The sequence below is a fragment of the Strigops habroptila genome, chromosome 3 (assembly GCF_004027225.2).
Source record: "Strigops habroptila isolate Jane chromosome 3, bStrHab1.2.pri, whole genome shotgun sequence".
NCBI classification, from domain to species: Eukaryota; Metazoa; Chordata; class Aves; order Psittaciformes; family Psittacidae; genus Strigops; species Strigops habroptila.
In genome coordinates this window covers 24079564-24092635 of record NC_044279.2, presented here as the reverse complement: position 1 = coordinate 24092635, position 13072 = coordinate 24079564, and the positions used below count along the sequence as shown (strand labels likewise).

The 13072-nt window shown below is 39.9% G+C and overlaps 1 protein-coding gene across 5 annotated transcripts in view; it reads left to right on the top strand.

Annotated features, from left to right (window-relative positions):
• Positions 1–13072, top strand: part of PTPRZ1 (protein tyrosine phosphatase receptor type Z1) — a 142770-nt gene that overhangs the window by 65718 nt on the left and 63980 nt on the right. For all 5 annotated transcript variants that reach the window (XM_030478777.1, XM_030478776.1, XM_030478773.1 and 2 more), the window contains exons 3-6: positions 6741–6920; positions 8735–8886; positions 10377–10472; positions 10740–10806. In XM_030478777.1, the coding sequence (XP_030334637.1) occupies positions 6741–6920; positions 8735–8886; positions 10377–10472; positions 10740–10806 (495 nt within the window). The remainder of the gene's footprint in view (positions 1–6740; positions 6921–8734; positions 8887–10376; positions 10473–10739; positions 10807–13072) is intronic.

Here is a 13072-nt window from a genome sequence, read left to right as displayed (position 1 = left end):
AGGAGCAATGGGATGAGAATAATAGAAAAGAGGTATCTTGAAAGGTTGACTGAGTCTCTCCCATAATCCTTCCCCTAGTCTAAACAGCTATCCCATTGAGTGCACTGCAAATGGAGCATCAACGATAATCTGTTTTTCTCTAACATAGAAGTGTTTGATTATATATTTTCTAACTAACTAGCCTGCCATGATCAGATTTATCAGGGAGTGAAAGAAAGAGAAGAGGAACAGCAAACCGCTGCTATATTGAAAGAAAGCTGTCCATTGGCATTTATCCTCCTACGCATTTTTCTCAGTAATTCACTTATTCTGACTATGAATCATCAGACTAACTTCCAGGAAGAAAAATCACCAGACAGACACAGTATTAATAATACTGATTACAGTTTTCCATTGTACCTCGAAAATGGTGGTGTATTCTATCTGATTAGTTTGGGTTTTTTTCTGTGGGGATAAAGTGAAAACATTTTTCTCACTCACGTGCTTTTTGATTGTTTTATAGAGCAATGTCTGAGTTACCATAGATGTGAAGGAAGCATAAAGTTTATGTTCAAATAAATAAACAAAAGATGAAAGATCTAATAATCTCAAGATAACAAAATGTTTCATCAGAATTTTCCTGATTCATCTTCTATGTTAGATTTTAATAAGGGGTAAGGGGTCCAGCATGTTTTACATGAGGAATAGAGAAGATTAATTTAGCAGAGCTCAGCTGAAGACAAGTTAGTGCTGTGCCATGTTTTAGGATATTCTCCTGAGGAAAAGCCTGTATTTGTCTGTGTTTATACAGTGCATACTGTCTTTTTTTGTGAGCAAGCACACAATACACAGAATACAATGTACTTATGCTGATACTTAGATACAAAAATGACAAATAAGGCACTAAACAAAATAATAGATTAGAAGTTTTGGCGTGCCTGAATGCATCTAGTTGCAAAGGAACTAGGATTTTTTGTTGATTCTGTTTGCTTTATTTGAAATATTACACCCAACAGTAAGAAAATGTACTGCATTCATTTCTCTGTTCCTGTATGCATGCCAAAAAAAATCCATGGGATAAATATATTTGGCTCCTGCTCATTTAAAAGCAAGTTACTTTATTAGTGTCGAACTTTGAGGGTTTCAGTGCTATTAAAATTTTTTTTTTTGCAATGGTCATCCAGTTACTCAGAGGGCTGACTCTCTTTAACATAACCAGTATAATTTCATTTTTGACCTAGACATTGGCAAGCAATCCAGTCTTGGAAAACCCAGAAACAATTAAATTACTGAGACGGGCATTATAATTGGCTAAGCCCAAACCTGGAAGGCAAAACTCCTTCTCTGTAATTGTGACTCTGTCCTGACAAGTAATTTCACCTGTTAAAGTCTGGGCTTTTGCAATCTGAAGAATTTTTATAAAATTTTTCAGACCAATCATGAACAGGCTGTGAGGGTAATTGGGGCTTTTGAAGGCAAAAAACACAAACCCTAAAAATCCTCACAATCAAGGTGAAGCTGAAGCATTATCTTTTACTCAGTAATACGTAAGCCTTAAACCTTCCTTTTTTTTTGGTAACCAAAATGTTTCCCTAGAATGCAGTGCCTTATGTCATTTTTTTTGTGATATAAGCTATGGTAACATTCACAGGATTAGCATTGGCAGTACTTCTCTCTTTGGGCCAGTAGCACACTCATCCAGAGTGTGAATTGAAATAATTCTTCTGTCTTGGAAGATGAGAGACTGCATGGTGCAACTTTTGGGGATAAGCTAAATGCCGTAGCTATTAATGGTATGAAGTAGTTTGAAGTTTGTTGATCTCCATCTCCTCTGTTCATCCAGTTTGGATGCACTGTCTAAATAGTGAAGCAGAAATAAAGGCGGGGCGGGAGGGAGAAGAATAGCTCTACAGTTTGGTATTCAGAGCAGTATTGATTGGGCATCTAAGTTTAAACTTTGTCCAAGTACAAGTACCCACATCTTTTCATGGCCTTATTTCTGATTTCTCATATCTTAGATAAAATGTGTTTGCTCTAAAAAAAACCCCCTGAAATCACTTAGCACTTCAAAGTGGTAAGTCAGTAACATATTTGACAAGGCAAATCCATTATTAACAGTCCACACAGAGGGGATATCCTTCATCCTCTATATTTGTCCAATCTCTATTTATAAAACTAATTATATAATTGTGAAAGCAGAAGCTGGTGAAAAACCTCTCTCCTGGTAAGCTGCTGGGAGGACCAGAGCCCACTCAGTTTCACAGCTTGTCTTCATACCTGCTCAGCCTTTCCGCTTGCAAAGGATACTGACACACAGAGAATTGTCTGACATGGTTTTTTTTCCAAGTATTTTTACAAAAGATAGAAGTACAGTAAGACCTTGTGGGCCAGATCTTCTAAAGACAGCAGCAGAGGAGGGCCATGAGGATGATCAGGGGGCTGGAGCACCTCCCATGTGAAGACAGGCTGAGAAAACTGGGGCTGTTCAGCCTGGAGAAGAGAAGGCTGCATGGAGACCTCATAGCAGCCTTCCAGTATCTGAAGGGGGCCTACAAGGATGCTGGAAAGGAACTTTTCATCAGGGACTGTAACGATAGGACAAGGGGTAATGGGTTCAGACTTAAACAGAGGAAGTTCAGGCTAGATACAAGGAAGAGGCTCTTTACTGTGAAGGTAGTGAGGCACTGGAACAGGTTGCACAAGGAAGTTGTGAATGCTCCATCCCTGGCAGTGTTCAAGGGCAGGCTGGACAGGGCCTTGAGCAACCTGGTGTAGTGTGAGGCATTGGAACTAGGTGATCTTAAGTTCCTTTCCAACCCAAACCATTCTATGATTCTATTATTCTATATAAATGGAGGCCAAAAGGGGAAATGGATACTTGTTGCAGGGATGGTCACTGGGACTAAGGATGAGGGGCAGAGTTAGGTATGAGTATTTCTTGGATAGAAAGGGTAGGAGAATTTTCTTTGGGTATGCTGCCCTGGGAAAGAGTGGTAAAGGTTATGGTGTAGGCAGTCTTCCATTACCTTGTAATCTGTTTTGTTGAGGCTCATTTTCATTCATTGTGAATTGTCAGTTATACCTTCTACACTGACAGCTTTGACAAACATTGCTTTCTCAGTGCACTCTTGAAGATATATTGTGCACATTTTTTTTATTCTCATATTTCCAAAGCACAGTTTGGGGGAATTCATTTTCAAAGCTCAGTTTCAGCAATATTTTTCAAAATGGCTGGCATGGGTTTGATTTATGATTTCCATCATAACACCTACAGTAAAACAATCTGCTCTTATTTAAAAACATTTGGTTCTTTCACTTGTGCTTTGGCTTTCTGCAAGTCATGTAAACTGCAGCAGTTTCACCACCTGCTGCCTACGCTGGATGCATTTACATTAACAGTTTAGTTCAGATTGGGAGTGGACTTCAGAATCAAATATCCTGGCTGTACCCCACTTGCCAAGCTTTGGTTCGCAAGGTAGAGCTGTCTCACAGCACGTGACATAGGTTCATCTCAACTGATACTAAACAGGAAATGTGCTTCAGGGACATATCTAATGCACTTAAGAAGCTGATGGCTGTTCAGCCCATGGGATCAGAGGTAGGATGAGGTAAAAATCTTCTGAAAGACATATGGTATGGACATCTGGTCCTCACGCTATAAATCTGCTCATATTGGTCTGCACTACTTGCTAATGTAGGCACAACCAATATCTGCTCCAGTATTTGCAGAATTTATGAATAAACATGTATTTTGCTGCTCAAATATAATTTAGATCATTGTGACTGAACTCCAGTTCCTTCTGGAATTTCCTATGTTCCCAGCCCAGAGCCTGCCATTGGTTTCCTGCACATCTCATTCCATCGCTTTTGATCACTACTACAACTTCTCAGTGGTTACGCAAGTGTGATTTTCTTCTTGAAATGCAAAATGTACACACATCTTGTTCCTCATTACTATGCTTAGTATCAGTTTTACCTTATACACTGCCTGTGTTTCTCAGTGCTGAGATCACTTGTACTTCTGCAATTGTAAGCAGTAATGGTGTCCATTGCTTTTGTAGCTTTTTCAGCTACACCAGCTGCTGGACCACAAAGAAGAAAACTGATGAAAAGTTGTGAAATACATATTCAGATTTGCCAGCAGGAGCATTGACTTAAGCTTGCAGTTAATTTGTCATGGCTGGAAGTCTTATCTCTTGTCTTCTGCAACCATGAAATACTTTTCATTTATTCTTGCTTGATTTCAAGGTAACATTCATATAGATAGGATAGACATGTCAACTAGAGTGTAGCTGGAACAGTATTTGCATCTTTTTCATGCATAATATACATAGAACAGCTTCTTACCATGACTATTGATGTGTGTATGGCAGTATGTAATTACATGAAAATCACTATTCTAAAACTTTCTTTGGTGTATAAAGATTCATAGATGCTGTAAGATTTCAGTAAGTTGTAAACAATAAAGTTCTTTATGAAAGGAGAAACTTTTTATTATAATCACTTGCTTGACTGTATTGCTTTTGTTTCTACACAGTAAAAAGGTAGAACATTATAAAATCTTTTTAGCAAGCTCATCTCATAGGTGTGAGGCCTTTCTCGGGGATAAGAATCATAGACTCATACAGTGGTTTGGCTTGGAAGGGACCTTAAAGATCTAGTTCCAAACCCCTACCATGGGCAGTGGCACCTTCCAGTAGACCAGGTTGCTCAAAGCCCCATCCAGCCTGGCATTGAACGCTGCCAGGGATGGCGCACCCCTGGAAAGGAAACAGTGTTCATCATTTCATCAAGCCTTCTAATTTCCCTCATTTCTTTGTAGCAATACTTATGAAAAGCTTCACATCCAGAGTGAAAGAACAAACTTTGTTTTCTTGTCATTCAGGCCACAGCATCGCTGTAGTGCCTGCAGCCAGCATCCTATGTAAATCCACATGCTGTGGTTCCGAATGTTGTAACGGATTACAGTGTTGGCATGACACTGTCTTCTGGGATGAGCTAAGATTACTGTTGTTATCATTACCTTCATGCTAGGGATTTGTTCTATTACACACTGAGGCACAGATAATGACTATCAAATTGAAGAATTTACATTCTACATAACATAACAAAACCACAAAATATGAAACTATGAAAGTTGGAACGAGAAGGTGGAATATTAGCCACTTTTTTCTTATGAAAAGCACATTAGAAATCAGAATACTGCATTATATTCACAGGTGATAAACTGTAACTGACAGCTAATGTCCAGGACAAGCATGACTTTAGAAGGAGCTGGAAGTTTACCCTGTGTGACATTCCCAGGGGACCAGTGCTTACTCAGTACAGGACTCTAATCCTCACTGCAGGACAGCCAGATTCATAACCCTGTGACTTAAATTCATTTTAGTTTGCTTGTCCCTAGCAGTTTCTCCTGTTGCTGTTTGCAAGAAGTAAATGGGTTTATATACCACCTGACCTATAGTAATTCTGATGCAGCAAGGTGATACTGGTAACTTGCCGGACTTGATACTATTTGAATAATTTAGCTCAGGTTTGTTTCTCAGTTGCTAACTATCCAGATGACCATCTTGTATTACTGTCGATTGCCATGGTTACAGGACCCTCTCTGAGTTTTCTGAGTGCAATATGAGGGCTGTCCTTGCCTGGGGTACAGTACAGCAAATCTTCTGTTGACAGACTTGGATATAGCGCAGGGGCCTGTAAATGAGCACTGGCTCATTTCAACATGTCTAATCAAATTAAAATGTGTGCATTGGATGCACTAATATTAGCTCTGAACTACTAGTAAGTGGGAAGCTAGCTGAAGCAATTACATTTTCTTAGGTCTGTGCAGTTAACTCTTGGTTTTAATTAGCCTTTTGAAGCATTACCAGAATTCCCTATCAGGAAAAAATATTTATATGTATGCAAACACATAAAAATATACAAAATACTGTAGTATTTATATTATTATATTATATAAACAAAAGATTCTCATAGCAGCTGCTAACTCCTCACACTGATCTGTAGAGTGCTTGAGCATTTCTTATGGAAAATAATCAAGTCTTTGGTGAAGGAGATGCCGTCTGTATCCATGTTGTCTATGTCTGAACTGTCCACAGTGAAGTGGCCATGAAGGCACTGGGCCCTGGAGAAGGTGCAGGACCTCCTGGCCACTCTTGCCCAGTTGCTGCAAAGGGACATGGCTGGAGTGTGTGGGCAAAGCTGGACCATACAGCCAGGCTCTCCGGCCAGTGCATCACTGACCTTTTTCTTTTTTCAGGGTAGAATCATTTCACCCTTTTTAAAAAGATCTTACTGCTTTTATTTATTTAAAAATTATATTGGATAGCTGACCTCATTGGGCAGAAGGAATGTTAATGGCATTCATATGATTAAAAGAGTTATTTGGAAATGAGGATTTTGCAATAATTCCCAAGTTCCCTTGAATGCCAGTTTCTTTCATTTGAAAGCTTCCCTTTCCTCGTTTTATTTAGTATTTCTCGGTATCGTGTGTGAGGGGGTTTTTATTGTTTTCTGCTTTCCCTAAAGACTCATAAGCATGTGTGTATGATTTCTAAAATGGGCAAAAAGTGACTCTTAACTACTGAAGGTAGGATGCAATGCTGGGTGTGCTTACTGCTACAGATTAGGCCTAAAAGAAGGGCAGGTACTCCGATTACAGATTTCAAACTGTATTTAAACTTTCCCACAGTAAAAACTGTATGGATACCACTTTAGGTTTTAAGTGTATTTACCACAAATGTTTTGTTTTGTAGGAACTTTGAACCAAAAGAACTGGGGAAAGAAATATTCAGCCTGTAATGGTGCCAAACAGTCTCCTATTAATATAGATGAAGATCTTACCCAAGTAAATGTGAATCTGAAGAAACTTAAATTCCATGGATGGGAAAAGGAAACTTTGGAAGATACTTTCATTCGCAACACTGGCAAAACAGGTAAAAAGTCAGATTTCATGGAGTTAAATGAGGTCAGGAAAGTGGTGTAGGATGGACAATCAACCAAGAACTTTTAATTAAACATTTTCATTTCACATTCCCTTACCTGGTGAATTTGTCCCTAAAATTAAAAAAAAAAACAAAACAGGTGATGATAATAGCTAGGCATAATAGAGAAATCACACAAATAATTATGTGCTCAGACAGATAGAGCCAAAGCAATCACATCATTACTATCATCCCATCATGGGCACTTCATTGAAGCTAAACCATAATTTAGCATTTGCTGTGAAATAATGGTTACTACACTCCCAGAATCTGTAACAAATATCCAAAAATGATTTTTTAAAAGTATGAATAAATTACCTACTCATCTGGAAGCACTTAATGGATGAGTTGTGCTTTCAAAAACCTCAGGATGGGATTCATCTCACCTACACGTAAACACCTATGGTGTAGACACTTGTATCTCAATTACTCACTTGGACTTCTTAAGTCAAAGAAGAGAAATAAGTACTTTTATGGTCTGATTTGTCTTACCTGTGTTAGAAATGTATTTTAGGAAGAAGTGATTTATGCCTACAAGTGCTTATTTCTCCCAGCCATAAACCAAGCTTATAGTGGCATTTACATCATCAGACAAATCTTTTTGCAGCCACTTATAAATCTAAGATAGCAGTGGCTAAAAGCTGTTTGTTGAAAGTACTGTTTCTTGTTTCGGGCGTAGGTATGGAGGATGGAATCTCTTAACAACTGTCTTTGACCTTCTACCAGTTCCAGTGGGACCCCTAGACCAGCTATTTTGTTTTATTTTATATTGGTTTGGTTTTATCTTATTTTAGTATCATTATTCCTAATTCTTGTTCTTGACTCCATCATGTACTTCCTACGTACTACTCCACAAATCACTTACTTCCTTCTTGCTCTACCAGCTGAGATAAACAGTGCATTTGTCTTTTCAAGAGATCCCTGAGGAAACATTCTTTAAAGTCCATAAAAGTGATCCGAGCTCTTCATCACCTACAGCAATTCAGATTATTATAAAAGTTAAAATTGTCTTCAAGGTTTTGAGGAAAAAAATGTAATGAAACTGAACTCCATTAGTGCTATTTTAGCAAGAGGTCAAACAATTCACAATCACTGGAAACCCAAATGTGGGGCTTCGGTCTATTCTACCCTGCTCATTCCCTCATTCCTTCCAGAAGACAAACAGTCACTCCCAGCTACAGTTTGTGTCCATCTATCTCCATCTGAAGACCTGTCATCACCTTCTCCCATGGGAGACTTTTCCATAGCTAAGGGGTATCAAAGACAGGACAGTCCTTCTAGGAAGTGGCTACAATTTTCTTTTCTGTGTTGCCACATGATTTGTATGTAGAATTATGATAATAATGGAGGGGAGTTTTCCTTTTTGTTAAAAACACAGCTGCTTTCAGGAAGCTATATATTTCAGGGATTTGTTTTCTGTGACAGTCAGCTTGGTGGCTAAGCCAGTTCTCTGAGTTTTTTAGTGTAGTTCTGTGGCTAGTTTCAGTCAACCAGAGACCAGTATAATATTGCACTTCATTAGATGACTATTTTGAGAATTGCAACATAAAATGAAATATATTTCTCTATGCTAATAGTGAATTGCTACACTTCTTAGTTTAAATAACCAACATTTTCTGACAAATTGCTTATGAAATACAGGGAAATAAGCATATCATATTTACCTTTTAGCACCTAATACTGAAATACGAGAGTCATAGATGCCTTGGCTGGCTTTTATATTGACACTTCTTTTTCCCTCTCTCTCTCTCTCTCTCTTTGTTCAGTGGAAATTAACCTGACAAATGATTACTATGTGAGTGGAGGTGGGTTAGACACTGTGTTCAAAGCAAGCAAGATCACGTTTCACTGGGGAAAATGCAATGTGTCATCAGACGGATCAGAACATAGTTTAGAAGGACAAAAATTTCCTCTTGAGGTAAAGTACAGAACAGATTTTGATGATGTTGAAGATTCGACATTCTGCTAAAAGTAACACTGTTTATGAAATAGCTTTGTTTGTCACTTGATTATGTCTATTTACAAATATAATCATTCACTTAAATCCAAATTAAAATTATTTAAATGATACATTTTAGAAGGGCAGCATAAGGCGTTATTCTGTGGCATGTTGAGAATGTCTAAACTGTGTTTTTGCATGTCATCTAAGATGATATTAGAATTTGGTTCTGCTAATCTGACAAAGTTCAAGCTCCCACTAACAATCAAGCTCCTACAATTTTGACCCATCATATCCCACAGCAGTCAGTTGTTTAGATTGTAAATGGACTTTTCAAAGCTGGGGCTTTGCTCATGATTGCACATGGGAGCTGCTGAGTGTTACCAAGACAAAGCATGGCCCGAGTCACTGGGCTGGAAAGAGCTGGCAGTGCTAGGAGCCACCACATAAAGGAAGGTCCTGGGTGTGTCTGCATTCACAGGTGCCCAGATCTCCATACTGCTGGGTGGTTTGGCAGAATAGCTTGCAGCAGCATGGGAGTGGGGTGGAGGAGAGGAGCAGCTCTCCCTGAGATCTATGGGGGCACTCTGCAGACCAAACTTTCAACCCTCAACATGATGTTGTGATAATTTTCCAGTTAAAAAGATACGGTTATGACAGGCGACTGTGCTGCTCCTCACTCTGAACACTTTGGACTCCTATATCAGAGCAAAGCAATAGAGCCAAGGTTATCCTATACTCCGTGGAGAGCTGTGAGCCAGGAGCTTTCCCTCAGCAGTGTCATTTACTTTAGCTCATTACCCATTTAAAAATTCCCACTCACACTCCACCTGTCCTGCCAAGGCATTGAAGAGAATATTCTCTTCCATCATCATCACATAAAAACCTAGCAGGAGCAGGACACTTCCCCATTCATGTTGGTCACCTGGCACTGGAGGAGATTTCCCAACTGCATCTGAAGAAAGAGAGGAAGGGTGCAACAAACCCAATGCCCATGACAGCAGACAAATGTGGGCACAAAATACCTGGTGATTATTTATGGCCAGTGCTTCTCTACACTTACTGCAAGGCACATGTATTAGGGACATCCTGCCTTATTATTCATGTTTTACCACTGATTCATGTTTTACCATAAGATTCATTTCACCTGAGTTCTCTAGGTTAGATGTCCATTATCAGCAAGTTGTCTCAGTTTACTATATTATCCATGGAGAGTATTGTGCTCCTTGAAAGGATAATTCCTGCATACTTAATGGTTTTTCAGGAGAGGTCGTTGTTAGACAGCTAACAGCAGATGAATTCCATTCTGTATTTTGAGATAATGCATGTGAGATAGATAAAATATCCATATATTTGTAATCAGATTTATTGCTGGGACATTTTTTCTCAAAATGGAAGTACAAATAACCACATTGAATAATTTTTTTTATTTTTGCATACATAACATTTGAATATATTTTTATTTGCAGATGCAAATCTACTGCTATGATGCAGAACAGTTTACAAATTTTGAAGAGGCAGTTAAAGGAAATGGAAAGTTAAGAGCTTTATCGATTTTGTTTGAGGTAAACAAAGGATATCTTTGTGTCATTAAACAAGCTTTGAAACACAGCAGATGTTCAAACTGAATTTAACTGGTTCCAGTGTGTGATCATTGAGTTAGAAATTTGCATATATCTTTCTAATTTATTCTTACAGAAAAACAATTGGGCAAAATACATTTGTTCTGCTTTAAGTCATGTGTAATTTTGGTGGTAAACTGCAACTTTCGATTTCATTTTTTTTCTTCATAAAGCCTGTACAGTTACAAAAATGCAATTTCTTTTTAACAGATTGGACTAGAAGATAATCCGGATTATAACCCAATCATTAACGGAGTAGATAGTGTTAGTCGTTTTGGTAAGTATGCCTCCATGTTTTATTGATTACTGATTAGACTAAATCCTATTTCAGTGTAATTTATGAAACCTTAAAGGCGTTGAGGAGCATAGTTCTCTAGAGCTCAGCCATGTCTATTTTGTTAGAAACAGCAAAAGTCATCTGGATAGACCAATCACCAACCATGTGAAATTTAACATGAGTAAGTGCCAGATTCTGCTCCTGGCACAGGATAATCCTCATTTTATGTACAAATTGGAAGAGGAGAGGCTGAAGAACAACCCCATGGAAAGAGACATGGGGTTGATGGTAAGTTGAATATGAGTCAACGGTGTGCCCTGGCAGCCAAAAGGGCCAGCTGTGTCCTGGGGTGCATCAAGCCCTGCATAGCTAGCTGATCAAGGGAGGTGAGTGTCCCACTCTACACTGCACTCGTGTGGCCCCACCTCGAGTACTGTGTGCAGTTTTGGCACCTCAATATAAGAAGGACATCAAACTGTTAGAGTGTGTCCAGAGGAGTGCAACCAAGATGGTGGAAGGTCTTGAGGACAAGACATATGAAAGGCAGTTGAAGCCACTTGGTTTGTTCAGCTTGGAGAAGAGAAGGCTGAAGGGTGACCTCATCGCAGTCTACAGCTTCCTCAAGAGAGGCAGTGGAGGAGGAGGTGCCCATCTCCTCTCTTTGGGGCCCAGAGATACGACACAGGGAAATGTAATAAAGCTGTGTCAGGGGAAGTTCAGATTGGACCTTAGGAAAAGATTCTTCTCTGAGAGGGTGGCCAGTCACCAGAAAAGGCTTCCAAGGGAAAAAGGAAGTGGTCATGGTACCAAGACTGTCATAGTTCAAGGAGCATCTGGATAACACTCTTAGTCATATGGTTTAGTTTTGGGTTGTCCTGTGAGGAGCTTATGGTCCTTATGGGTCCCTTCCAACTTGAGATAGTCTGTAATTCTATGATTTATTCCCCAAGACTGAATATTTGTAACAACAGAAGTGTAAATGAATAATTATAAATATCATCATGAATTTGCAACTCTTTAAATACTAAATCAAGAGAAATGTCTGACTCTTTCTGTGAGTTTTTTGTTGCTCCTTCGTAAATCTGAAATAATCCAATTTTATTATATTTGTACTAGCATTATTCAACCAAATGTTGACAATCTGGTGTTTTAGAATTCCTCATGGTTTCACGTCAGAGTACGTGGACTTCAGGGTGGTGCATGAGGAGATCTGGGCTCTGTTTCTAACTCAGTTTCACAGCAGCTTCGCAGAAGAATAAGCATGAATGAGCACTCTGAGGGGTATTTTCATACATCATGGCTATGACCTTAAGTAAATGGCTAACTTTATCTCAGTTCTCCTATATGCAGTGATGCTTGAGATTTTAAAGGCCCTTAAGATAGAATCATAGAATCATAGAATCATAGAATCGTAAGGGTTGGAAAGGACCTTAAGATCATCTAGTTCCAACCCCCCTGCCATGGGCAGGGACACCTTGCCCTAAACCACATGATCCAAGGCTCCGTCCAACCTGGCCTTGAACACCGCCAGGGATGGAGCATCCACAACCTCCCTGGGCAACCCATTCCAGTGCTTCACCACCCTCACTGTAAAGAACTTCTTCCTTATATCTAATCTAAACTTCCCCTGTTTAAGTTTGAACCCATTACCCCTTGTCCTACCACCACAGTCCCTAAGGAAGAGTCCCTCCCCAGCATCCTTGTAGACCCCCTTCAGATACTGGAAGGCTGCTATGAGGTCTCCACGCAGCCTTCTCTTCTCCAGGCTGAACAGCCCCAACTCTCTCAGCCTGTCTTCATACGGGAGGTGCTCCAGCCCTCTTATCATCCTCATGGCCCTCCTCTGGACTCGCTCCAACAGCTCCATGTCCTTTTTATGTTGAGGACACCAGAACTGTACACAGTACTCCAAGTGAGGTCTCACAAGAGCAGAGTAGAGGGGCAGGATCACCTCCTTTGACCTGCTGGTCACGCTTCTTTTGATGCAGCCCAGGATGCGGTTGGCTTTCTGGGCTGCAAGTGCACACTGCCGGCTCATGTTAAGCTTTTTGTCAACCAACACCCCCAAGTCCTTTTCTGCAGGGCTGCTCTGAATCTCTTCTCTGCCCAGCCTGTAGCAGTGCCTGGGGTTGCCTCGACCCAGGTGTAGGACCTTACACTTGGCTTGGTTAAACTTCATAAGGTTGGCATCGGCCCACCTCACAAGCATGTCAAGGTCCCTCTGGATGGCATCCCTTCCCTCCAGCGTATCAACCGAACCACACAG